The 26,838-nt window shown below is 41.6% G+C and overlaps 1 protein-coding gene across 7 annotated transcripts in view; it reads left to right on the top strand.

Moving 5' to 3' along the window:
* The window catches only part of slit2 (slit homolog 2 (Drosophila)), a 99,546-nt gene that overhangs the window by 48,977 nt on the left and 23,731 nt on the right, over positions 1 to 26,838 (top strand). For 4 of the 7 annotated variants that reach the window (XM_089005567.1, XM_089005562.1, XM_089005564.1 and 1 more), the window contains exons 5-14: positions 15,387 to 15,458; positions 16,269 to 16,340; positions 17,649 to 17,720; positions 17,907 to 18,070; positions 18,756 to 18,767; positions 18,993 to 19,128; positions 22,129 to 22,200; positions 22,322 to 22,393; positions 25,322 to 25,393; positions 25,568 to 25,711. In XM_089005567.1, coding sequence (XP_088861693.1) covers positions 15,387 to 15,458; positions 16,269 to 16,340; positions 17,649 to 17,720; positions 17,907 to 18,070; positions 18,756 to 18,767; positions 18,993 to 19,128; positions 22,129 to 22,200; positions 22,322 to 22,393; positions 25,322 to 25,393; positions 25,568 to 25,711 — 888 coding nt within the window. The remainder of the gene's footprint in view (positions 1 to 15,386; positions 15,459 to 16,268; positions 16,341 to 17,648; positions 17,721 to 17,906; positions 18,071 to 18,755; positions 18,768 to 18,992; positions 19,129 to 22,128; positions 22,201 to 22,321; positions 22,394 to 25,321; positions 25,394 to 25,567; positions 25,712 to 26,838) is intronic. The other 3 variants (XM_089005568.1, XM_089005563.1, XM_089005566.1) reach the window with 1 other exon arrangement.

The following is a 26,838-nucleotide window of genomic DNA, read 5'->3' as shown; positions in this document are numbered from 1 at the left end:
AGCCTCGACCGCATGATTTATGGGGCAGGACTGAAGGACATTTTAACAAAATACCTAAATTATATTTCCTTCTAGTGCTGAAACTCTAATAGTGATTCTTGTCCCATGATTTCTAAGCGCTTGATTACAAACCCATTCACGGACGTTTGCAGAAGTCTCTTTCTTTCATTTTGTAACAGACATCTCACTGCCTGACTCTCAATTTCCAATTCGACACACATAACTGTACACATTGATGACTATTATTTACCCTATTCCGCCACTTTGTCACAGCCGAAAACGGTTTTCGATAATTCATTTGCTCTAATTGCAGTCAGTCTGAGTAGAAGAGAAGAAGAACAAGTAGGGGGAAAAGGAGGGAGAGCAAGAAATATTACAAGAGAGCGTCATGTTAGCAACCTTGGCATGACCTTGTCAGATGACAGCATAAAGAATGACTTGTTTGCCCCTCTCAATTAGCTAGCTAGCTAATAGATAGCTAGCTTTCTTACTTGGCCTGTGATTGTGAAGTGACCTTGAGAGTTTTGAAGAGCGCCTGTAAATCAAGTGTATTATTATTATTATTATTGTTATTGTTCTTCTTGTTGTTGTTGTTGTCATTAGCTATCTCTTAGCTAGCTAGCTTCCTATCGATTATATTTACTTCCGGGTTCAGTGAACGCTGGCTCGTGTGGCCGCCGCTGCTCACCCACATAAAAACTTATCCTGTGATTGTAAAGTGACCTTGAGAGTTTTGAAAGGCGCTTAGAAATGAAATGTATTATTATCAATCCATCTCTGAAATTACTTTTTGGTTTTTTTTTTTTTTTTTTTTTTTTTTGGGGGGGGGGGCAGGTTGGGTGACTTGACATATTCGCAATCCTTTACAATTAGTCAACATATGTTGACAACGAAGTCCACTCTATTTTCCCTGACAACAATGTGTGCGCATCCTCACTTCCTCATTTTGACATTTTTGAGGCGAACTGCAAATGGGTTTAAATTTAGTTTTACACACAGACACACCCTTGCTCGTGCATACACAATTTTGCTGCACTGTGGGGACTTCATGTGTGAGGCCGTGTGGCCTGAAGGGACCAAATTTCATGAAACAAACACATACACATATAGTTGAAAGAAATAAGAAATGTCATTGAGGGTTCCAGCAGAGGGAACTTGGCCATTTATTGAAGATTCACGGGTGTGCGATTTGCCAAATGTGATGAGCTGATGAGAGGAGTGACATGATTGATTTCAGGCTTATTTTCCTTTTCCAGCGCTTTCCACGTGTGAGGCTAATGTCCCGTATGAACGATCGACCGCTATCAGATCACATTAGCAAACAAACAACTCAACCAAACCAATAAATATCCATTTTATTCAAGGAGTGAGTCCAAACGATAACTTTGGAGGACACCGCTTTCCAAGCTAAAAAAATGTCAACGTCAAAGACAAAATGCTCTTCTTGGATCACTTGAAATTGTGTGTGTGTGTGCGTGTGTTTGTGGGAGTGTCTTTGTCTAAGTGTGTGTTTTCCTCCTTGTTGCATTCCTGTGAGCAGCAGGTTGGAAAAATGGCCATGAAGGCAAACAGTCTCCTGGGCACCAGCCAGACAACACACACACACACACACACACGCACACACACACACACACACACACACACACACACACACACACACACACACACACACACACACACACACACACACACACACACACACACACATACAATATTTTTGCTCAATTTATCACAAGCTATGTTACACTAAAATATCACGCAAACATACAAAAAGCCCCATGAACCAACCACGATTACGTGCCCGTATTCCAGGTCAAACATCGGCTTTTCAAATTCACCCCTCAGCTTTTTTGTTTGGTGGTCCCTTTGTCCGCCTCCCATAATCTCCACATATTGTATTTGTTTTGACACGGCCCAATAAACACAAATTGTTCTCAGGCGTTGGCCTCTGCCAGTAAGTGCCGCCCGCCTTCAAGCGCCAGGGCTGCGGTTCGGGCCCGCGGACAGATGGTGCGAGACAGCTGGCTGACGAGTGTGTGCGACTCGAGGTTTTGCGGTGCTGAAAGAAAGAAAGACAACATTGACCGAGAGAGAAAGTATTTGAAGAGGAATATTTCAGCTGGTCGGCGATTGCCAGGAGGTGGCGGGTCAGGGGTCTTTTGGGACATCTCGAATAGATTCGGAGCTCGAGAAAGACAAAGAGGTGGAGTTGTGATAAGATGGAGCACAAAGTACGTAGATGCTTTCTGACAGTTGGTTTCTTTTTTCTCAATTGCGCTTTGATTTCCAATGGTCACAACGTTCCCTGTTTTTGTCTGCCTCTTTGGCCTCGCACCTCTCGCACTCTCCTTGGCTGGCACAAAGGCACCACGCAGGTGTTGACCCGCTGTCTCTAGCCTGTCATGGGCTAATCCCCCCCCCCCCAAATAACCGAGCAACTGACTGATGGTTCGCTCATTTGGCTAAACGCTCTCAAGTAGACGACTGATAAGTGCTTCATACTGGATGGATGCATGGCGATGAGAAGAAAGGAGCGTCAGCGCAGAGCGCCGATGTGTCTATGGAAGTGTCACAGCTTGGAATTGAAGTGGATTTACGTGGGGCAGGAGATGTGAGACAATCGATTTCATCAATGGATGCTACAGCTTTGTGTTTTCTTTCAACATTTAGCTTGTAGCAGATGTGCACATATCACCAGGACGTCCCTGATCCACTAGTGAAAAGGACACTTTGATCCTCTCTTGTTTCATCTAGAACTGATTCATACAACAAAGAGGGTGCAGAAAGTGCTTAAGAATGGATGACTCTCTGTGTCTTTGTGTTGTCATATTATTTTTTTGTTCTTTTGACTTCAAGATGGTGGCGCGAGAGTAGCTGCCTTTCCAGCAGCTCCTGTATTTTGTTATTCTACTTCTTCCTTTCCTCTTCCTTCCATAATGTTGCTGTTGTGAAATGTAAATTTCTCCACTGCGAGACCAACAAAGGCTAATCTAATCCAATTTTTGTGCTGAATTCAAGTGAGTTGTCTCCAGGAAGAAAGCAGGAACCGTCTCTTGGAGAACACGTGACTTTTGTCTGCTTTGGTGCTGAAACCTCAATGACCACCCCTCATTAAGTCTTCAAATGCACCCCACCCTGAACATTTTTTTCCAGCCGTGTGGACATTTGCATGCTGAGGCACGGCCTGAGAACTGGACAGAACACCTAAAACATGGAGACTAATACATTAGGAAAAGATGTGTCTTTATCAGAGCCATCTTTTCGGCCGGAAATGATGGGAACACGTGCATTGAATAAACAGGCAGGAAGGCCAAAAACCCACTCGTCAATTTTATTCTTGCAAATACAAACCAAGCCATATGTGAAAATTTATATTATTTTGAAGAAATACATTCCAAAGAAATAACAAAAGCGCTTCGCCATTTGCTGACTTTGCTGACCAGAGCAGCTTCTTGCCCAAAGCCAACCACATTCCAATGCACTGTGTATGTGGGTGTGTGTGAGTGTGCATGTGAGCTATTTAGTCTCAAAAGTGTCAGGGACATGCCTATCCCAGTCGTATAAATACAGTATATAATTGTATATGGATTGGATTAGCCTTTATTAGTCTCATAGTGGAGAAATTTACATTCACAGCAGCAAATTGATGAAAATAAGAGGAAAGGAGAGGAAAAAGTTGATGAACAACATACAGGAGATGCTGTAAAGGCAGCCACTCTTGCGCCACCATTTTGAAATCAAAACAACAACAAAAATAACAAATAATGTGACACAACACAACAGACACAGTCAGTCATTCAATCTTTCTGCACCCACTTTGTTGCATGAAGCACTTTCAGATGAAAGCGGAGAGGATCCAAGAGTCCTTTTCACCAGTGGATCAAGGACGTCATGGTGAAATGTGCACGTCTGCTACAAGCTAAATGGTGACAGCAAGCACGAAGCTGTAGCATCCATTGATGAAAAGAGATTGTCTCACATCTCCTCTCCCGCGGAAATCCGCTTCAATTCCAAGCCGCGACAGTTCCACATATGCATCGGCGCTCTGCGCTGACACCCCTTTCTTCTCATCGTGAGCTCCTCAGACTGTCCAACAGAAGCGACCTTTCCTCTGAGTAAAGCGGGGGCTGTGGAAATGCTGCCCATTACAGGCGCAAGAAAGCAGAATCGCCCCAGAGCTGTCCAGCGATGACAGTCAAATGGCACACAATGCACAACAACTCCAAGTGACAAAAGAAAACACGAAAACAACATAGCAAGGCTCGTGAGAGCACTTACTGGGGGCTGCCTACTTGAGCGCCATCTTGGACTTTCAATATGTGTATCAGTTGTGTGCCATCGGGGCCTCCAAAACCTTCTATGCAGACCCAAACCCCACTAGAAGCACAGACCTACATTTACGACTTCGGTGAAGCTGTAATAATTTTTTATAGCAGTCTTTTGACTTGATTTTATAGCTTTTCTCTTGGCCGTGCGGATTCCAGTCCCCTGTGGGTTAATTTTGCCTTGGATCCAATCAGATTTCAGCTTTGATGTATCGCCATGCACATATGACTTCATCCAACACCTTCAGAAGCTTGAGTGGAGGCATGGGCAAAACAGTCACGTTATTGGAATTTCAATTTTAGCCAATCAGATTGTAGATTGCCGTCTTTACAGTACGTAGTCTCTACTGCCAGCGGGAAGTGAGTTTCTCCATTCTTTCCTTGGTTCAGCTTCCATCGCTTCTGATTGGTTCGGCGCGATGTGCACCAAAGGTCGATTTACAATGACGAACTAGAGCAGACCATGATCAACAATTCATTTTGAAGGCGCACTTTTCAAGGAAAAAAAAGAAAGGGCTTAATAAGGGTCCTTTGCCGAACACTGCTTTGCTGTGTAGTTTTTTTTTTACAAGCTGGATTTAAAAAAAAAAAACAATTTTAAGGGAGCCACTTTGAGAGTAATGATGCATGAGTAGAATAGTTAGGTCACAAAGCCTCTGGATTAACTTCTATGGTGAATGCTATGTTATGTTATGTTATGTTTATTTTTTTACCTTTTTATATCAGTAAAAAATTGCTTGTGAAGTACTACATTGTTATGTACAAGTTTGGAATTCTTCAGGGGATGTCTTGGAAGATAAAGTTCACTGTTGAGTTAAGGTGCATAACTGCAGAGTCTACCTCCAAGCGGATATCAAGCCTTTCCTGCATTTATTGTCACATTTTGTTGCGTGTTTGAAGTACAAATTAGAACTAAATAAGAGCTGCTCTGTTTGGAAAATGTGACCTCCAAAGGGCTGCGTATAAAGTTTGGATCACGATGGCTCATGACGTACGTGTGTGTGTGTGCGCGTGCGTTGCCCCCTGTGTAATTATTCCTTTTTTTAGTGTGTGTGTGTGCGTGTGTGTGAGAAGAATACATATTTACATGTACATATACACACACACATACACACACACATACACACACACACACAAACCGCGGTTATGCCACTTATATGCTACTTTGTGATTCATTCTAGACAAATTCTTTTGAACCACAAAGACTCTCTTCCAGAGCTCAGTTGTCAATCACAGAGAATCGTTGTAAAATATCTTATTTCATGTTTGCTTAGCGATTTAAATCATATCTTAAGTGAATTTTAAATCATAAAGCTTGTTTACAGGTTACACACCAAAGACTGTTTAGGTTTATGAATATTATTTGGCGTTACGAGATGAATGGACAGCATTAGGACGCAGTCAATCGTTTTCACTGTCATCATCTGCACATTTTTGCTACCTCAACTTTTGGTCATGTGACTGAACTGGAAGCAGGCTGACATTTGAAGACAAAGAGGGAAAGACTGATGGATGACAAGAGGGAGAGAGCCATGAGTGAGTGATGGGCAGGATGCTGCATTTGTGATTGATTGATGAAACTAATCGCACAGGAAGAAAAGTCGACAAAAAGGCAAACTTGGTTTGTTTTTACAGTAAAGTCTCGTTATATCGATATCGGATATATCGATAGTCCCAGTTATATCGATACTATTTCGATGCACGCACGGAGAAAATTACATGCAAACAGGGTCGGATATATCGATAGTCCCGGTTATATCGATATTTTTTCGGACTCCCTTGAATATCGATATAACGAGACTTTACTGTATTTATTTGTTGTTGTTTTTGTTTTTTGCACCATAACCATAGATTAAAGCCAGTTACAGACTGGCGATTTCTCAATAATGTTCTTTTGCGTAAGACGTGACTGATGCAGCCAAGTCTGGGAGGAGGCAGCTCGAGTCTAGTTTATTGGGTCATGGAGTTTATGACAAATCAGGTCAAAGATGCGAGTGACAAACGCACATATTCACTTACACTACCACACAAATGGTGAGCCGTCCGTCTTTGTCCTGTCACAAACTATTTATCTATTCCATTCGATATAGACCATGTAAATACGCAAACAGGAAAAGGATATGAGGTCATGTGGTCAGCAAGTGGTCTGGCACGACGTCCAGCCGTGTCTCTTTTAGCTGTGGTGCATCGCTCTGTGTCTACTCACTATGTGTGTTTTGGACACCCAACCAGGCCGAGGCCGCAGTATATTTGATTTTAGTGCTGAGTTGTTGTTTTTATTGATTTTTGTTTTTAATTCACACGCACAGGGACTCCGGCATGCTGTCATAGTCAAAAGTGTAAATGTTAGATTTAGCGCTATTGACTCATAAAGGCGGAGACGGCGGCGAGCGATGAGTGAACACTGATATCGGAATACAATGAATACTGTCTGGCTGATGGATTGAACTCATTATGAAAAAGGGGTATGGGCGTTTGGAGGAAGAAACAAAGTTCCGGTCGGAAGGGAGAGACGGATAAAACAATGTCCAAAAAAAATGTGAATCTGCCTTTCTGAGGCCAAAATTGATTTGCTGATGTGTCACACTGCCACTGTCGGAGAACTGCAGCTTCCTCTAGGTCTTTTTTTAATATTCTTATCAATGGCTACTATAGACACTCTCCATGAGTACATGATGCTGTAAAATCAGACGCTGCCCAACTTACGAACATTGGAGTTACGAATAAGGGTAAATACGAAAATTTTTGCAGGTACAGTATGTCAAAAAATTGTTTGATAGAGATGCTGTAAATTAGACTTTGTATCGCACACCTTTTTCCAGGCCTCGATCCGCCTGGCTCGCTTACGATTGGCTGCGTAGTGTATGTGGGCTGGGAGGAAATCCATCTTCCCAGTTGAGGCTCCGAGGAGGAGGCGATGCAAAACAAAATGGCTGCTGGCACGTAATCCAGTAATTACGTGCCAAGGATATATGTTGTCGTACTACAGTAAGTGTGAATTTATTTTACGACTGTTAGAGCGTCTGTGTTTTACACTTCCTTGTTCAGTGTTTGACTTAAACATACCTTCCATGCAATTTGGTGTTTTCATGTTTATTATGTTTGTTAAAGTCATTATAAGTGCCTTGCATGCTGGGTCCAAGACGACAGTAATTTCATCTGTGCTGTATGTCATGCATATTAGCATATTTGACAATAAAGCTGACTTTGACTTTGAATATATAGCACTGAAGCAACTTTCAAACAAATTCACCTTCCGAACGACCGCTAAGAAAGTATCTCGTTCGTAAGGTGGGGAGCGTATGTACTCAACCATCCCCCATTAAATAAAATGATTTAATATGTAACAATTTATCGTGGATGATGTCCATCTTAGGTTCTGAAGAAACATGTGAACATTCAAAGTATAACCTCTCTTCAAACCTCCTTGTGTTTTATTTTTTTGCCAAAAATTTCAAGTTATCTTCTGTGCAAGTCTGTTGTTTCATTTTTTATGGCAAATTCCACACACACACACACACACACACACACACACACACACACACACACACACACACACACACAAAACGAACCACTGGTAAAATATTTGCATGCGGCATAGTTCCCATAGTTCCCACACGATAAAAATGTCATAGAAATCTTTATAGTCTCATAAATCCCGATTTATTTAAGACGCTGAGCGCCCCTACTCATTGATTTTTTGTTTTAAGGGGACACTTCATCAAGTATAGAGCACATACATCCATCCGTTCTCTGTATAACTGATTCTGTTCAGGTTACAAAGACCTTGAGCTGATCCCAGTTCACCTTGTAAGAAAGATGCACTTCACACTTAACTGCAAAGAGAAAGACGTGTTTCAGTGTGATGCTGATTCTGCAGGTGCCTACAAATTGCCAAATATGCTTTTTGTGTGTGTGGGGGAAGAAGGGGCATGTCTAAATATGATCATCAGAAGTGAGTAGGATGACCGTGTCCTATAAATGTATAATTACTGAGCATATCCATTTCGAGTGTATAAACGACAGATGTATTCCTCCCCCATATATAATTATATGTGTCAACATTTGGTATGATATCATGCTCTCAGACCGCTGACTAATGTGTCTTTGGGTTGAAAAGAGATGTATTGAAGACTATGCATGTTCTGCAGCACACGCTAAACAACTATACCACAAAATTTGCAGTTCTTGTGGCTAAAAAGAGATTTTCAGATGCCGTGGGTTCAATCGCTTCTGCGGTCTTCCTGTGTGTAGTTTGCATGATCTGCAGGCCTGTGTGAGTTTTCTCAGGGTCCTCTGGTTTCCTCCTAAATTCCAAAAACATGCATGTCAGGCTGATTGAACACTCTAAATTGTCCCTAGGTGTGAGTAAATGGTTGTTCACATCTGTGTGTCCTGCTATTGGCTGGCAACTGGTTCAGGTTGTCCTCCACTGAAAACACCTGGGGTAGACTTGAGCATTCCTTGTGACTAGTGTGTGGACACGTCAATTGGGGGATGGATGGATGGATGGATGGATGGATGGATGGATGGATGGATCCATTTTTGTCTCCACTTTTTTTCTTGTCGATTTCCTAGGAGCAATCAAACAAGACCAACCTCTGACCAAAAGTCAAGCTCAAGTGTCACCGTGAGCAGTGACCAATGATGCATGAATGAAAGAATGGATGAATGAATGAATGAATGAATGAATGAATGAATTCGTGTTTTCAATGCCTAATAGTGAAAGCTGCAAAGTCTCGTTGTCACACCTCTGAATCCACAATGAATATTTGGTTTACAGATTAAGGGGTGAAAGTGCCTGAAGACCATATCGCGATACAGCAAGAAAACACACACACACACACACGCACGCACACACACACACACACACACACACACACACACACACACACACACACACACACACACACACACACATCTCTCGGAGGAAGAGTGGGTTGCCAGCCTGATCACCATACATGGGTTGCGGGACATCCAACAAGGTGTCCGGCATTGGCCATGTAGTAGCCATGGTAACCGTCATACCTGGCATTTTTAAGAATAAATGTGGCGAATGATGGATGCAGATGAAAAGATTGGGTGGTGGTGCACATTCATCATTCAACAGACAAGTCAATATTAGATGAGAGGGGATTTGTATATGTTTGTGTGTGTTCCAAAATCCCCCGTTTCACTTTTCCTTCTCCTATTTCCTTTCTTGCCTCATCTCCACCCCTTTCATTGTGACCCCTCTTAATTGCTCATTCTAACGCCGGTGTCATCTTGAGAAGTCCATTTGATGATGCTTCTCCCTGAATGAGCTGCACGATCCCACACGCACGATGTGACACACTCTTCCATCGTCCGCTTTGACTTTCTTACTCTTTGCATGTCTGTTCTTTTCCCATTGACACATTCTTACACTTAATAGGATTAAGGTCTGCCAAAGGGATTTGAACAAGATGATTAGTATACTGCTCCGCCAACTTCGACCTGCACCCTGCCACACACGAAATTGCTGGTTTGTCCCTCATGGGAAGAATCTTGTAACGGTGAGGTCGCAGACAAAAGATTTTCAAAAACCTGGATAACAGTAAGCACGGGAGCTTGTGTGTCCGCCTGTGTGTGAGTTGTGTCCAGTTTGAGAGAGGGAGCTGGGGGAGGGTGATGAGGAGTGCATGTGTGAGAATTGAGTGGCGCTCTTTTATGGCCAGGTCTCTTCGAAGACACACATGGTGTCAAAAGGCTCTCTCTCTCTCTCACTCTCAAAAGACTCTTTAGAAAAGCAGCACTAAGCTCTTCACATGGGAGACCTGACTCTGACATGCACACGCGCATACACACACACACACACACACACACACACACACACACACACACACACACACACACACACACACACACACACACACACACACACACACACACACACACAATTCCTTTTATATTACAAAAACTGACAATATTAAACACTGTCCTGGCTATGGATGAGGAATACCTTGCTTACTACCCTGAATTTGTTGCCTTCTTCATAAATGTTCCCTGTTCCTCCATGACACTGCTGTCCCTGTGTCATGATCTGGTTGGCGACCAACGGGGGGCGCTGTCGGCCCCGCCTACACCTGCACAGGTGCTGGTCGTCCCGATCAGATTGGCGACCAGCGGGTAGCGACGTCAGCCCTGCCTGCAGCCTCGCAGGTGCTGGTCGTTTAATCATTGACACTTAAAAGGACACCCGGCGCGACCATCCGGTGCCGGTTCATTGTTTGTTTGCTGCTTGTTTGCGGCATGCATCATGTACGTGTTTGTTTAACCTTGGCAGACTTTTACTTTTGGTCTTCTTTTGCTACTTTGTATTTTTTCCATTCAGATGATTTTGATGTTTTACATTTTGTTCCTGCTGACTTTATTTTAATACACTTTGTCAAACAACCTCCTGCTCCCTCCTGCCTGCTTTTTGGGATCCGCACCCGCCATCACCACCTCGCAAAATTATTATTATTATTTTTTACTCCTAATGAGCCAGCCTCTTTTCATCATAATGTCAACTTTCCCACTTTAACCAAATTGCACTTAGCAGTCGAGTCAGAGACGAGTCCCGTTTTACCACATGCAATAAGCTCTATTTCTGCTTCAATTCTTATCATCGTCATCAACATCATCTTATTATTTTATTCTTTTTGCCATCCATTTTTTAAAGGTATAAGACTAACCTATTGCTGTATAGTTGTGTTGATTTCAAAGAGGCAGAGAAAGTGTGTGGCAGTATGTTTTGTCAGCGTCTTGTGTGTACACTTCCACTTTCAGAGGGGCTTCCTCGCTTAGCAGCGTGATACAGTTCCTGTGTGGCTTTCATACCTCCGGCTTGATCAAACAAAAAGCCAGACACACACACAAGCACACATACACACACACGTGGCACAGTTGGAGCCACTTTTAATGAAGGTAACATCCCACTTTAGGTATACGGCGATGAGGAGGAGGTGGGGGGGTCAGAGTTTAAGGGTTAAACCAAATTAGGAAGCGGAAGAGTGGGGTGAAAGAAAGGGGATGTGGAGGCGGGAGAGTTAAAAAGTAAGGGAAAGTGGAAGAGAAGGAAGGTGTGCTTTTTGTCAGTGACCCAAAATGTTTTGAACCAATATGAAATGGAACAGAGAGGCCTTGGAGGCAAAACTGTGGGAGGAAATCCATCCATAAGACCCTAAGAAGTCAATTTCCGAACTGGAATAAAACTCAGTTGATTCCTCCAGAAGACTGACAAGGCTTTAAAACCGTGCATTTCCTCTGAATGTGAGTCGAAATCATTTGCACACTGTAAGTGTGTTTGTGTCTGTGCACACGAATAACTGTGTCTATGCTACTTTTGCAGTGGGGGTGGGGGAGGAGTATATCTTCATTTCCAATCATCTCATTGTAAAATGTAAATTTGAACTGCGTAAGAATCTTTATCTTCTTGCCATTTATTATGCATGCTATTTGCAGAGCATTCTTTCATGGCAAGCCATCAGGTTAGCCTGATTTTCTGTCGGAGATTGTGAAGGCACACTCATATCGCAAGGAACTTGACCTCATTCCGACGGAAATATTTGCCTGTCCCTCAATCGCACTATGTAATGTAAATTGAGAGTGAGAGGCGCGATATGTTTGCGAAAAGATGGCAAAGTGCAGCATCCGGCGACATCGGAGATCATAGTGAGGCTTGTCCTCACCTTGAAACAGACATCCGCGCGTCAACAGGCACTTGAGACACATTGGATTTCTTCATCAAATGAATGCAGACAGTAGCTTGCACAGGAAGACTGTTTATTTTATTTATTTATTTTTAGGAGCAGCTGTTAAGAGCGTGGCTGCTTTCAAAGCCCCTCTGGTCCTGTAAAAACAGTGTCAGGATACAGACTGGCCTTTCTCTATACTCACAACATCTTTTTTTCCTTCAATTGAGACCCATATTGTGGCTTACTGAAGCTCTTAGTTAGCTGAGCTCATAATTACTGAATTATGTGCCAGCAGCCATTTTGTTATGCATCGCCTCCTCTTCGGAGCCTCATCTGGGAACAGGGATTCCCGTCGCATAAACATCCAGGCCTCGAAACCTCCAATGTGTCCGTGTGCGTGCATGTGCGTGAAACACAGTACGCACCCAATCGCAAGCGGGTTCGGAAGGCGTGCAGTACAAAATCCAACTTACAGCATCTTTGTCTGAACATTTGTCAACATACCCGCAAAAATGTTCATATGTACTGTTATTAGTAACTCAAATGTTTGTACGTTGGGGAGCGTCTGTACTGTGTAAAGTGATTATTTGAAAGGAAAAACACTCAGATGCATTACCTGTTTCTTACCTTGTAGCTTGTTACGTCTGTCATGTTTTTCAGTTCATGATTTTGAGTTGAAGTGGACCTACATGACCTTTTGAGGTTTCTGAATCATTTACTTTATATTTGTAACATCACTCTTCATGATTCACAAATGTGAACAAATGTATTCGATTTCATGCAGCTGGAGCAGAAGCAGCAGGTGCACGAGGTGGAAAATACCTGAGTGCCTAATTGTAAGATTGCAGGCGCAGGAATGTATGGAATGTCACTGGGCATTCGCCGTTCGCCGATTAGCGCGCCAGAGGTCATGGAGCAGCAGTCGGGGTCAAGAGCCGGGGGTGGCGGTGGGTGGGGGTCAGTGGTGAAAGGTCAAATAGTCTGTCTGGAACGTGGCTTGGATTAGCTCGACGGCTGACGACTCAAACACACGTAGAGCCGCTTCTCCAGCCTTTTTTTCTGTTGAGCATCCAATTTATGTCCTCTTGTGGAGAAATACCGCTGTAATATGTACCTTACGTCTCAAAGCAGCTGCAACCGTTCTAAGCTATATCGTCTCATTGACTTGCCTTTATTTATAACACGGCCATCTGCCTATGATGATATGATTAACACCTCATTTGTTGACTATTATAGCGCACGCAACATTGATGGTGGTTTTGTGCGTGTGTGTGTGTCTGTCACTGAATGAAGTTGCAAGATTTTAACTTTGCTGCAAACCATTTTTGCGACACCTGTCTGTGTGACTTTGCAAGCAAAAGAATTAAACGAAAAGTGACCACACCAGAAGTGACACGTACACAATCAAAATGTTGCGATTTTAAACCAGTGAGTGCTGAGAAAGTTCGCGGCGCAATTTAATTTAAGTGGTTTCAAATGTGTTTCCTTCATGTTTGCTTTCAAAATTTAGCTTGTAGCAGACATGCACATTTATCCTGATCCACTGGTGAAAAGGTGGCTTTGATCCTCTCCTCTTTCATCTAGAACTGCTTCATTCAACAAAGAGGATGCAGAAAGTGGTTAAGATTGTATGACTGTCCGTGTAATTTGTGTTGTGTCACATTTTTTTTTTTTTTTTTTTTGCTTGTACTTAAAGGACAACCGACGTCTCCGGACAAGTTGTGTCCATAATTTGTAAAATGGCTTCAAATGACTTCCACTGGGTGTATTTTAAAAAGATTCCACCGCATGTAGCTATATTTTACGTTTTAAGACTGAATATTCAGGAAGTCTTGTTTTGGAGTTGGTGACGAGTCCGTACGTGACGTCACTAAAGGAACGCCCCCTGACCGAAAAAAAGACACATTGTAGCAGTCCTTCCATCACGTCTATGTATTTTTCTGTATTGTTTGGTCTGAAAAGCTTGTGTTGCACCCAAAAGCCACCAGAAGAGGGTGTCCAAGCTCCATATAAGGAATTTATCAGCCTGTGGAAACGGAGGTGGCCACAGGAAGTCGCCATTTTGTGCCTCTTTTCTGGTGATCGTTTCCCCCAATGTTGCCTCAAAATGGCATGGAATAAATTATTTAATCGATTGCAAACATGTATGCTTTCCTCTTCAGAACTATTTGAATCATATTCACAACTGGATGTGTAACAAGAAAGCATCTTCTCAGAATCTGAAGCCATTGTTTTGATTCTCAAGCAATGCAAGACATCTAGGCGTGATGTCACAAACTGGGGGCGGGACTTTCTGAAAATGCCCAATTCGCATCTCATTTTATTGCAGATTTTGGACACTTCAAGTCATTTTTATTTGTGTTTTGCATTTGAATAAAAATATCATACTGCGTGTTTTGGGTATTTTAGATGCTATAAAACGTTTTTCTGATGTCAGTTAAGAAACAAAAAAGTGACGTCAGTTGTCCTTTAAACATCAAAGAGTATATGGGGAAAGTCATTAAGATTGCACAACTGTCCATGTTTTTATGTTACTGTTGTGTTTATTATTTTAATAATAATAATAATAATAATAGTAATTTCATACATTATATTTTATATATAATAATATATTAACTATATATAATAATACATTATATTTTAAGCACCTTTCTAAGCTCTCAACTTGACACTTTACAGTCACAGACAAGCATAGGTACTATAATAAACAAAATACAAGACAATAAATAAAATACAATTATAAATAGAAACAAGAGAAAGAGCTACACATTTTGCTTTATGTTGACTATTGTGAAGCGCTTTGTTACAGCGGCAACTGTTGTGAATGCACTATATAAATTGTGATGTATTGTATCTTTCTTCATCTAACTATGCCATCAGTGTAATGTGACAGGCAGAACAATTATATGATCCTGCAAGTCAATCTTGTTTTTTTTTTGTGGTTGTTGTTGTTGCCCTAGTTAAAGTGGCCGGAACGATAACCAAAGGCACATCTAAATGTATCTACATGTAAATGTCATTCTCACATCAATCAGTGTGAGGGCAGCACAGCAAATTTTCAGCCAATCTGAGGTCACTAGTGCCCCCTAAAGGCTGTCTGAACATTTCCTACTCTTTACATGATGATGCCACAGCCAAATAACATTTGTCTTTATCTTCAAAAATGCAGATACTGGACTGACTTATGACCCCTTGCCATGTTGTCGGGAAGCAATGCTGTGTATGCCCTGCAGCTTTCTTGCTGCATTTGCCAGTGGTCCGGCCATAAATAAGTGTCCTCGAGATGGCTTGGTTTTAATAACCCTCTGCCCTCTGTCTTGTTTCCTTCTCTCCATCTCTCTGTGTGCCCTTTCACTCTGTCCAGTGATCTCAGCGAGAACCAGATTCAAGGGGTTCCCAGGAAAGCCTTCAGGGGAGCTGTGGAAATAAAGAATCTGTAAGTTGGCGCCACTTTTGAGACACATTTTGGGTGTGTGTGTGGAGTGTGTGTGTGTGTTTGTTTGCGTGTCTTGCCTCCATGTTTACTAATGTGTCTGCGCATCAATATTTAATTGCCTTAAATGTCATGTGCCTCCTGCTTGCTGTATTGACTGAACATTAATACCCCTGTGGATATGTGTGCGTGTGTGTGTGTGTGTGTGTGTGTGTGTGTGTGTGTGTGTGTGTGTGTGTGTGTGTGTGTGTGTGTGTGTGTGTGTGTGTGTGTGTGTGTGTGTGTGTGTGTGTGTGTGTGTGTGTGTGTGTGTGCGTGTGTGTGCACAAACACGTGTTTGCGTGTATGCATGCACTGTGAACGTAACTGGCATTTGTTCAATCTCTGTTTTGTCTCAATCAGAGTTATGATGATTAAAGATAATTGTTAGTGATTGTGGAAGGTAAAGTAATTTGCACAACAGTGTTTTTTGTAAATATGTATCGTTCAACATCATATAATTTGGTTGTAATATTGGGCAATTATAATAAACGGACAAGAAATTGTCTGTGTGTACGCAGATGGGGGCGAGAGAGGGAGAGAGAGAAAGAGAGGGAGAGAGGAAAAGGGTAATGCATACAAATAATGCATCATATAGAAGAAGGGGCGCATAGAGCAGGCGGAAACAAGCAATACTGTCTGCAAAGAACAAAGAGCTCTGGAGACAAAAGGCACTCGGTTTGACTTTTACCTGCTTGCATGGAACTCTTCTCTGCAAGGCGTAATCGCATTTAAGAGAACACAACTTGTCTTTTTGTGTGCGCATGTTTGCAGCCAGCTGGACTACAACCACATCAGCTGCATCGAAGATGGAGCCTTCAGAGCATTACGCGACCTGGAAGTACTGTGAGTCACAGTTTATGTAGGAGGCTATTAGGTGCACACAACAGAACCTGTCGTTAAATGTGTGCACTTAGTATATCTTGTTGAACCTCGATTGTCACTAAACAGGCCAATGATCATGTGCATATGTATTTTTAGTCCTAATAGTGTAAATGTAAAGAACAACCAACGTCTCCGGACAAGTTGTGTCCATAATTTGTAAAATGGCTTTAAATGACTTCTACTGAGCGTATTTTACAAAGATTCCACCGCATATAGCTATATTTTATGTTTTAAGACTCGCGCTGAATATTCAGAAAGTCTTGTTTTTGAGTTGGTGACAAGTCCGTACGTGACATCACTGAAGGAACGCCCCTGACTGAAAAAAAGGCATATTGTAGCAGTCCTTCCGTCACGTCAATGTATTTTGCTGTACTTGTTTGGTCTGAAAACCTCGTGTTGCACCAAAAAGCTGCCAGAAGAGGGCGACCAAGCTCCATGGAAGGAATTTATCAGCCTGTGGAAACGAGCTCATTAATTCCTCACAGGAGCTTAGATGCATTTTCTACCTCTTTTTGGGTGATACATTTCCCCCCAATGTTGCCTCAAAATGGCACGGAATAAATTATTTAATTGATTGCAAACATGTATGCTTTCCTCTTCAGAACTATTTGAATCATATTCATAACTGGATGTGTAACAAGAAAGCATATTCTCTGAATCTGAAGCCATTGTTTTGATTCTCCAGCAATGCAAGACGTTTTGGTGTGACGTCCTGAACTGGGGGCGGGACTTTCTGAAAATGTCCAATTCGCAGCTCAATTTTTTTTAGATTCAGGGTTCTTAAATTTGATCGATAAAAGCCTGTGCACTCTGGATTTGATCAGGTGTTGGAATTTAGAGCCATGACGTTTCAAAAAAATCCACCTGTTGCTGAATTTGACACTTCATGACTATTTCTTAATATAACAATAATACATTTCATTTATAAGCACCTTTCAAAACTCTCAAGGTCACTTTACAGTCACAGGGTCATCTTTTCTGTGGGTGAGCAGTGGCAGCCACATGCGTCAGCGTTCACTCAACCCAGAATAACTCAAAAAGATAGAAAGTTAGCTAGCTAGCTCATAGATAACTAATAGATAGCTAGGTCTATTTTATAGATAGTTTATAGATAGCAAATATATAGCTAGCTAGATAGCCAGCTACCTACCTAATTTTTTTAGTTAGTTTATAGAGCCTAGCCTGACCACCAATCAGCGCAACAAAGCAAAATTTTATGACCCTGAAAAGGAAAAGGAAGGAGAGTGACGTTGTGCTCTTTCTCCTTAGCACGCTCAACAACAACAACATCAGTCGACTGTCAATGGCCAGTTTCAACCACATGCCCAAGCTGAGGACCTTGTAAGTGACACCACGGCATACACAACAGCAGCCCCGGTGCTCATCTCACCCGGCTTGTTTGTACAATTGATTGTGTTCATCTCATTTCTGCCCCATGGCATACCTGCCTTTGACTTTGCTGCACATCATCAAATCTATGGTTTCTCTTCCCTAACCCGTCCTCTTCGCCCCACCTCATACCCACAGTCGACTGCACTCCAACAACCTGCAGTGTGACTGCCACGTGGCCTGGTTGTCAGAGTGGCTGCGGCAGCGACCCCGTCTGGGACTTTACACGCAGTGCATGGCCCCACCGCACTTGAGGGGGCACAATGTTGCAGAAGTTCAGAAGAAGGAGTTTGTCTGCACAGGTGAGTTGGATAATTAGCCACATAGGGTTGTTGACTCGGATGTTTCAGCTGCCCATCTTTAAACCCCCCCCCCCCCCCCCTCACTTGTACTCTTTGGCACTTGACTCAGCATGATTCTGGTCTTAGTTTTACTCCCTGGTGATTTCTAGTATCTTTGTGACTGCTTTATTTCCTGTATAGGATAGTTGTCCATGTTAAGCGCCTTGTTACAGCTTCAGCTGTGTTAAAGTGCTATATAAATCAATGTATTGTATTGTATTACACAAGAGAAGACTTTCCTGTTGCACAGTCCAATATTTGGAAGGGCAAGCTGCTTTTACTTGGCGTGAAAAATGGGCTACACTTTTCACACTTGCTGCCTGTTTTATTGACAGTATTAAAAAAAACATCTTCCTATAACTCAGGATCAACTGGTGTACCCTGTCTCTCACACTAAGCCACATGGAAAAGGCTCAAGTTCACCCACACCATTTAATGAAGAGCAATGTGAGAGAAAATGGATGATTGAACACATTGTAATAATATATTGATCCGATGTATTTTGCAAAGTCGACAGAAAGAAACCTAGTCAAAATGTCCGTACATATTGCGGATCAAATGATGGCTGTATCGACTCTTCCATGCCTCTGCAAAAAAAGTGTTTGTTTTTTTCTTCTTGTCTTCCTTACTGTCTCTCCTTTTCAAGATGCGGATGAAGGCAAGTATTCAAGTTCCCATTGTACAGCTTGGATTCAATCACACACATTGTAACCTGTGACTGTACCAAACATAATTCATACAAAATAGAGACATCTCTCCTTCACTTTCTGTTTTTCAGCTCTTTCATTCCCTTCATTTCAATCAATTATTTTTGATTGATCACCCACAATGGGGATTTATGGACCATCATAGAGCATAATGTTGAGCATGTGTCTCCGTTTAGGTTACCAGTCGGCGTCTTCGTCCTGCAGTGTGTTACAGTGTCCCGAGTCGTGCACCTGCAGCAACAACATTGTAGACTGCAGAGGGAAGAGTCTGACAGAAATCCCCACCAACCTCCCCGAAACCATCACTGAGATGTAAGACTCGCATGCAGACACACTTGACTGAACATGAGACTCACAGGCTACTCTCAAATAACGTTCAACACATACTCAGCAATGGGGATGATTCTCTTCTCTTTCACTACGTGCCATTCAATAGCATAATGTGTCATCTGCAGTACACAGTTTTCGCTCACAGTTTGTCTCTCTCACTGCAGTGGAATAAAACCACACAGCTGTGAAATGAGAAATCCCAGTCATGCAGCTCTTCTCTGATTAAAGACAGTTATGATGGCCTGAGCGAGAAAGAATTAAAAGATCAATCCGAAGGACGAAGCGGATCATATCTTTATCTGTAAGAACAGAGGCTTGATTTAAAGTGGCAGAACCCGATTCGTGACTTGAAAAAATCACTGAGGAGACTGACTGAGCTGCGAGCTGCAATCTCCTAGCCCGTCTGAAATATGCGCAACCTTAGTATGATCATACCTATTCTGAAGAAATGAATTTGTTGTTTAAGATGTTTACGCGAATGGAAACGAGCAGACTCGGAATTGAAGAGGAGACTAAATGAGCTGTGTGATATACATTGCCTGTCGCTAAAACTCTAAAAAAAAAAAAAACACTTAAGTTCTGATCATTTCTCCAGAATGTTCGCCTCAAATGTCAGCTTTTTCCATTATTTTGACAGAGAACGGAAAATAATCATTTCCAATGCATCATCCAACCTGGATTAATGTGTAATGTTTTATGCAAGAGTGTCTTGCCCAAGGGCACCAGGGAGCCACCAAAGACCGCATGAGAAACTTGCAGATCTGTTAGAAAAAGAACTCACCAGTCATGGTACATTGTGACTTTCTCGGAATGTTGTCAAACAAATGTGTATTGATATTCATCTGTTTCCTCAATGGAAAAGCAAATATAATTAATTGATAACATAATTTATCAAAGGTAATTTGTAAGCATGATGGATGCTTACAAACTCATATTCCATTCAATCCACTTTATCCTGGCAAGAGTCACGGGGGTGTGCACCCCTAGGTCTAATGCACTTGCATGCCACATCTTCATTCGCTCCAGGCAGCAAGGGCGGGGTCGGGGGGTGCACATCAGCATTGCCGCCTGGGGCTGACTCCAGTCATGATGTCCATCGGAACCAATCGTCAGTGAGGCGGAGAGCTGGATTGCAGTGGGTTTGGATCACAGTCTCTGCAGGAAACATGTCTAATAAGCAAACATCAACGGCAATTCTCTGCTCAGCCAGGAACTGTCTGATGCTCAGGGCATTGTGAGAAGACATTACCTTCACTCTGACCTCTTCCGATGCAAAGAATGAAGCAAAAATCACGAGTATCTCTTTGTAGACATGCTTTTTGACCATCTGTGGCTCTTGGTAGCAAGGCTTGTCTAATTTCTCTCATCATACTTGCTCTTCTCATAACTTGAATACCTGACACAGAGGGTGTGTGTCCTATTTAATGGCATACGTCTGTGTAAGCTCTCAGTCGTACAGGAGTGGTCCATCGATGAGAAGGTTTCTTCAGCCGTCATCTGTAACCTTCAAAAAAGTACAGATGACGGCTGAAGAAACCTTCTCATCGATATTTAATGGCATGGCAAAAAAAAAGTGCCTCGGCTGAAGACAGCTGAGGTCACAGTTATATACTCCGGGCCCATGATATTCAAGGGAACAGTTTGGATTGGAAACATACAGTCTTGGTGACTTTATACTGTATCACATGAATATGATTTTCCTCACTTCATAGAAACAGGTGTTTTTTATTCTTCTTCTACCCTTTTTCTTGTCTCATCACCCCTTGTCAAATTTGCTATTTCTCTTGGAATAAGAGTTCCCCAAAAGGTCCAAAACTTAAAGAGTCAATCTTATGACGCTAGTTAAACGGATGATTTATATGGCTGATCCTGATTTCCGTTCAAACTTGAGCGTTTAATAGAACAAGAGACATTTCCTGAAAAAAATATGTGTGCTTTTATTTGTTCAACCTCTGCGGCATTCACTGTGAGAGATGTCATTTTTAGGTTTTCAGTGACTGAATAATAACATTTATATTGGCATCGGCCTATCTCACTCTTTCCCATAAAACGTGTCACTGCCATTACATTGACGTGTTGTAAATGCTCATGCTTTGAATTCATTATGGGATCTAGACTCGAAAATGCCCAAAAGTCGACCCATATGTGACATCTGTGGGAATTAGAAAATACTTGAATGGGACACAGTTGAACGGATTTTATGTCACTGCTGTGCTAAAACGTGATTAGGCAAAAAACATTCTCTTGTGGACAGGCGTGAAACACCAAAGTCTACTTTGGCACATGATGTGGTTTCAGATGTGTCTCAAGTGGGTTGTTAAAACGGGTCCTGTACTCATACTGAGTTATTATTGTAACACAATACAAAATAAAAGAAGGCATACTTCAGTTTATGACAGGTGACCACTAAGTGCTCTGATGGAATGCACACATTTGGCGTCTTAAAACACACCACTGGTGTTTTGGAGCCCTTGTTTTACCACTAATAGGGGTGGTCAAAATTCATGACGTTGGATCTAATAGTGATGATGATTGTGCAGAAATGAAAATAGGAGATGATTCCTTGCCTTTGTGGGATGAATTCTTGTTTCCTGGCTTCGCTGCTAAACCCTTTCAAAATCATTAAAATCCGCCCCACAAAACATTTTCTTCAGATGAAAATAAAACTGCCATGGCGGAGGCACAACAGCAATGCGATGCTGTGTAAATATAAAACAAACTCACTGGTAGGGAATATTTCACAGTCCAATAGTTGGCTTGCAAATGGTAGCTCCCATCACAGTGGTGTGTAATGTTTTGTAAATGTTGTCACAGGAGCCCCTCCCTAGACTTTGGCAGCCATCATCAAAGGGATATATGAGAATCACAAATTATTTTGGGCAATGCCAGCAGCCTCCAAAGCACCCGGCGTAATGAATAATAGCAAATCAATTTTCATGCCAAATGATCATCCATCAATGGTCTGTGTATGTTTGGTTCCAGACGATTAGAGCAAAACGCCATCAAGGTGATCCCGGCTGGGGCCTTTTCTTCTTATAAGAAATTGCGAAGAATGTGAGTAGAAGTGGAGATGTGATAATCACACTGACATGTAATCCAGCCATATATACAATTCTCTCCTATACATGTTTTTTTTACTTGCAATTTTTTTTTCTCACAATTGTGCTGTCTACAGTGACCTGAGTAACAATCAGATTTCAGAGTTGGCTCCCGATGCCTTCCAAGGTCTGCGATCCCTCAACTCTCTGTAAGTACTCACCACGTCGGCTTTCATTTAGGAATTGACCTGCATGTGTTTTGGCTAATCCAGCAGCCTCACATACACGCACTAATAAATAGCGTAGCAAATTTTGGATGACTCACAAGCAATCGGATTGAACCCAGGGACAAATGTTTACAGGGCCTGTCTGATAGAAGAGAATTTGACCTGGAATTGACTTCTAAATATTTGCAGTTCTGGCGTGCAGACTTCTCCACTTTGTGTTCGCGTGTCAAGTAAACGTGATCAAGGGGGATATTTGATGGCTAATCTCCGCGCTCGTTTAAGGAGTTGCCTCATCGCTGGCCAACCCGTCGGGTTTGCGTGTGAAGCCGCGCTGAGGCAGACGAGAGTGTGGAAGGTAACGCAGGGTCATTGTGCGGAGGAGTTATATTAAGATCGCGTCTCTCTACAATCAATAATTCATAAATGCGGAATTGCTGAATGGAGGCTTCTGCCACCTCATTACACTTTCACCACCCAGCCAACGAATGGGACACCCACATTCGTGCTGACACACCATTTAAAGTACGACTCCGACATTATTCTGATGTACGCGTGCATTGCGTGTTTTGTCGATTTAAATGAGCAATTGATTGTGTCTGTGCCTCGCTGTTTCCCAGCCTCGGTTTTTTCAGGGTTTGCCACTCAGCACAATGTCATAAAAGACAATTGGAAACACATGTCTGTACACACGTAGCATAACAATAATTGAATTTGTGAGCTAAGGTAGTTTGTTGAGCAAGACGTTTGTGTCCTTGACCTGTGTGTGAAGCGTAAAAAGGTTTTTTTTTTCCGATAACAGAGTACATTCCCCACGCCGTGATGGGCGACAGATTTATGGAGGCTTTTGTTTCACAGCTCAATATATTTTATGTCTTAAATATGTTGAGGTGAATGGAGGGGTTGGCCTGTTGTTAGAGATTAAAATCCTGGAAGTGGAAAAAAGGGTTCTTTATCAAGGGTTTTGTTTTGCCATATGTTCTTCCCTGTGCGGTTGTGGTACCCTACTGCGAAGGGATCTACAGTATAACAAAAGGGGAGTTTGCACTTTTCACATTGTTAGCAAGATTTGAATATAGCCTCAATTTATTCCTTGAAACTTTGGACAAAGCTATGTCACTCAATAACGTGCAAGAAACGTGCTTTGTCCGAAGGTGTAAGTAAACAAGCCAACCTTAGCGACAGTTGCTACATTGTTAGCGTGATTTGTTTGAAGCTTTTGGAATGTACACTTGACTGGAATGTACACTTGATTAGAAAAACGAAAAGAAGTGATTGTGGAGAAGATTTGCATTTGTCCTGAACCCTTTGCACTTTTAACCCCACTTTTGAAAAGAAACTTCCATATGAAACTGAGATGAGCTAAAGGGCAAGCCTAGTCAGTGATTCTCACTTTCTGATGCCTGATCTTTCCATTTTGTGGACTTTTATTTATGAACTTGTAAGTTTTGGTTTTGGTGTGAATTCAAAGCCCAGCAGCGACTGTGGATGCGTTGCGGAAGAAACAAATGTCACAAAGGCTGAAATTGGGATTGTTTTTTGGTATTTGACCACCACCCTCAAAGTCAAAACAGTTTAATGGGAACATCACACATGATATCCTCTTTTTTGTCGAGCTTGATCAGTCATCAACGAGAAGTGTTGATCATAAAAATATAATGGTCTTACCTAATAGTTACATGACGAGTTTGTGCAATTTTCGAATTCACCAACCTGAATTAGAACTTGCTATTATATGACATCTTTCTGTGAAGTTTGAAACCAAGATAGAGGTGGATACTGATGTTCTTTTCTGTCAAAACAGATCTTCCAGTTTTTATTAAGAGATTATGGATGTGAGTGGACAATATGACAGTATATCATGGAAAATATATTAAACAATGTCTGATATGCTCCTAAGGAATGCGAGTAAGTTAAATTTCCCAGAAATAAATAGAGTGCTCTGGACAAGATCATATCTCTTGTTATGATTTCTTTTGGGCGTGTAAAGACCAGTGCATACTTCTGATGTTGAGTACTATATAAGCAATGGAAGAAAAATATTTATGAGACATTTTCAAGCGATAGTTTTGTATTTTGTTCTTATTTAATACCTGGTAAGGGACACGGTGAGCCTGTGGATGCCAATTTTGACATTGAAATCATCAAATCCAGGTCGCAATGAACTGACGAGTAAGAACGGCAGAATAATAAGCATGTATAGCCTTCAAGTGGCTTGGCTTATGACTCACAAATCACCTTAAAATGTATTGAAATGGGAGTCTGCATACACCTGCCACCATAAAGTTCAGTTTTTTTGTCGGCTTTTTTTTCTAATCTGCAAAATGTCTTTTTTGAGACTTGACTTGGCCAGTATATACTACTCATAAGAGATAGCGGACAACTCCTCCTCTGGCATCCCTTCACTGGCTCAATATATCAATTTATTTTTTTCAGGTCTTATTTATATTCCAATCTTTAAATGGCCTCTCCCCACCTAAGCTCTGTGAGCTCCTCTACCTTTACGCATCTGTATGATGTCTCAGGTCTGCACACCAGACAGTTAGAGGTGCTAAGAACTTCTCTTTGGAATTGCCTCCCACTGAATATTTGGCAAGCCCCCTTTTAAAGCTCAACTTCTTAAGTCGTCTTAAAACTCAATTGTATTGTTTGGTTTTTGACTCAGCATGACTCAGACTTAATTTTACTATTTTGTGCTTTCTACTGTCTACTACTTTATTATTAATGTATTATTGGATTGTTTATTGTTGTGTATGTGATATTTGGTCCATGTACAGCAATTTGTATCCAGCGACGGTTGATTTATAGTGCTCTAGAAAATCTGTTGTTTTTTTTAAATCTGGACGTAATATGCATCATCTTATTAAAAAGCTGAATAATAATCATTGTTCTTAATGTGTTTGCTCTCCATAGTGTTCTGTATGGCAATAAAATAACAGAGATCTCCAAAGGTCTGTTTGAAGGGCTGTTTTCTCTTCAGCTTTTGTGAGTATCATTTTTGTCTTGTTTTTATTTGCAGCTCAAAATCAGGTCATTGCGATGAATTAAATTGCTGCACCTGACCTCATAACATGGGAAGCATTCATTGGCGAATCATAACAGAAAACGTCATCATTGTCATTTCTTACCAAATTTCAATATACCTTTCCTATCTTTCAGGTTACTGAATGCGAATAAGATAGCGTGTCTACGTGTGGATGCCTTTCAGGATCTCCACAACCTCAACCTTCTGTCTCTATATGACAACAAGCTCCAGACTATTGCCAAGGGAACCTTTGCATCACTGAGGGCCATCCAGACGCTGTATGTCACCAAACTCTTACCACTGAGCAAAACTGAACACTACTCCACATTTGTAATTATGTCAAGCAGATTTGTAGGAATGGTCGGTTCTACATACGTCTGTGTATTTAAAAATGGATGGTATTTTAATTAACTCATTCGCTGATAGACGTGTAAAAATGTGTCCACTCAAGTGCCAGGGTTTTTGTCATTGTCACTTGAATTCCATGACCCACAGAATATTGAGTTTTATGACTACATAAACATTCAATGCAGCGTAAGAAACCTTAGACTCTCTTCTTCTCTTCTTCTTCTGAAAAAAAAAATAATTCCTAAATCATATGGGTCTGGAGTTATGTGAGCTTGAAATGAGGATGGCTGTCCAAAATACAATGCAACACAAAGATATTGGTTTATATAGGGCTTTAACAACAGCTGGAACTGGAACAAAGCGCTAACATGGGGAAAAAGGAAACGCAGGCCATTGCCAGCGCTTTATCGCCACCCAAATGAGAAAAAAACAAAACCCAAACAAATTCGGGAATGGCGCTCTATGTTTTATTTACAATTTTCGAATACATTCGTGAATGGCAGTGAATGAGTTAAATGTAGTTTATTGTAAGCTATGGCATTTTCTGTGGGGGGAAAAATGGTGGGACTGCTGCAGGCTTTATGTGATCAGAATTTTGGAACTGATTTGCGATAATAAAAAAAAGATTTAAAAAATACAAGAATGCAAGAAAATACACTTAAAAAAGCCTGCACCGACTATCGTATTTCGACACAATTATTTTTTCAATGAAATCATTACTCTGTATTAAATAGAAAACAAGTAGTCTAAAACAAGTATTCAACAGTATAGCATCCTTGAAATCTGTCTGCGTTTGTATAAACTAAAACACAAATGCATGATATGATTCATATACATTTGCAGGCCAACCTTTAACATGTTGACAGGTTCCATCAATTGTGTATTTTTGTAAATGTGCACTCTGTGTGTGTGTGTGTGTGTGTGTGTGTGTGTGTGTGTGTGTGTGTGTGTGTGTGTGTGTGTGTGTGTGTGTGTGTGTGTGTGTGTGTGTGTGTGTGTGTGTGTGTGTGTGTGTGTGTGTGTGTGTGTGTGTGTGTGTATGCATGGGGGCCCGCAG

The sequence above is a fragment of the Hippocampus bargibanti genome, linkage group LG10 (assembly GCF_051943395.1).
Source record: "Hippocampus bargibanti isolate YZ-2025 linkage group LG10, ASM5194339v1, whole genome shotgun sequence".
NCBI lineage: Eukaryota > Metazoa > Chordata > Actinopteri > Syngnathiformes > Syngnathidae > Hippocampus > Hippocampus bargibanti.
This window is presented reverse-complemented; position numbering and strand designations above follow the sequence as displayed.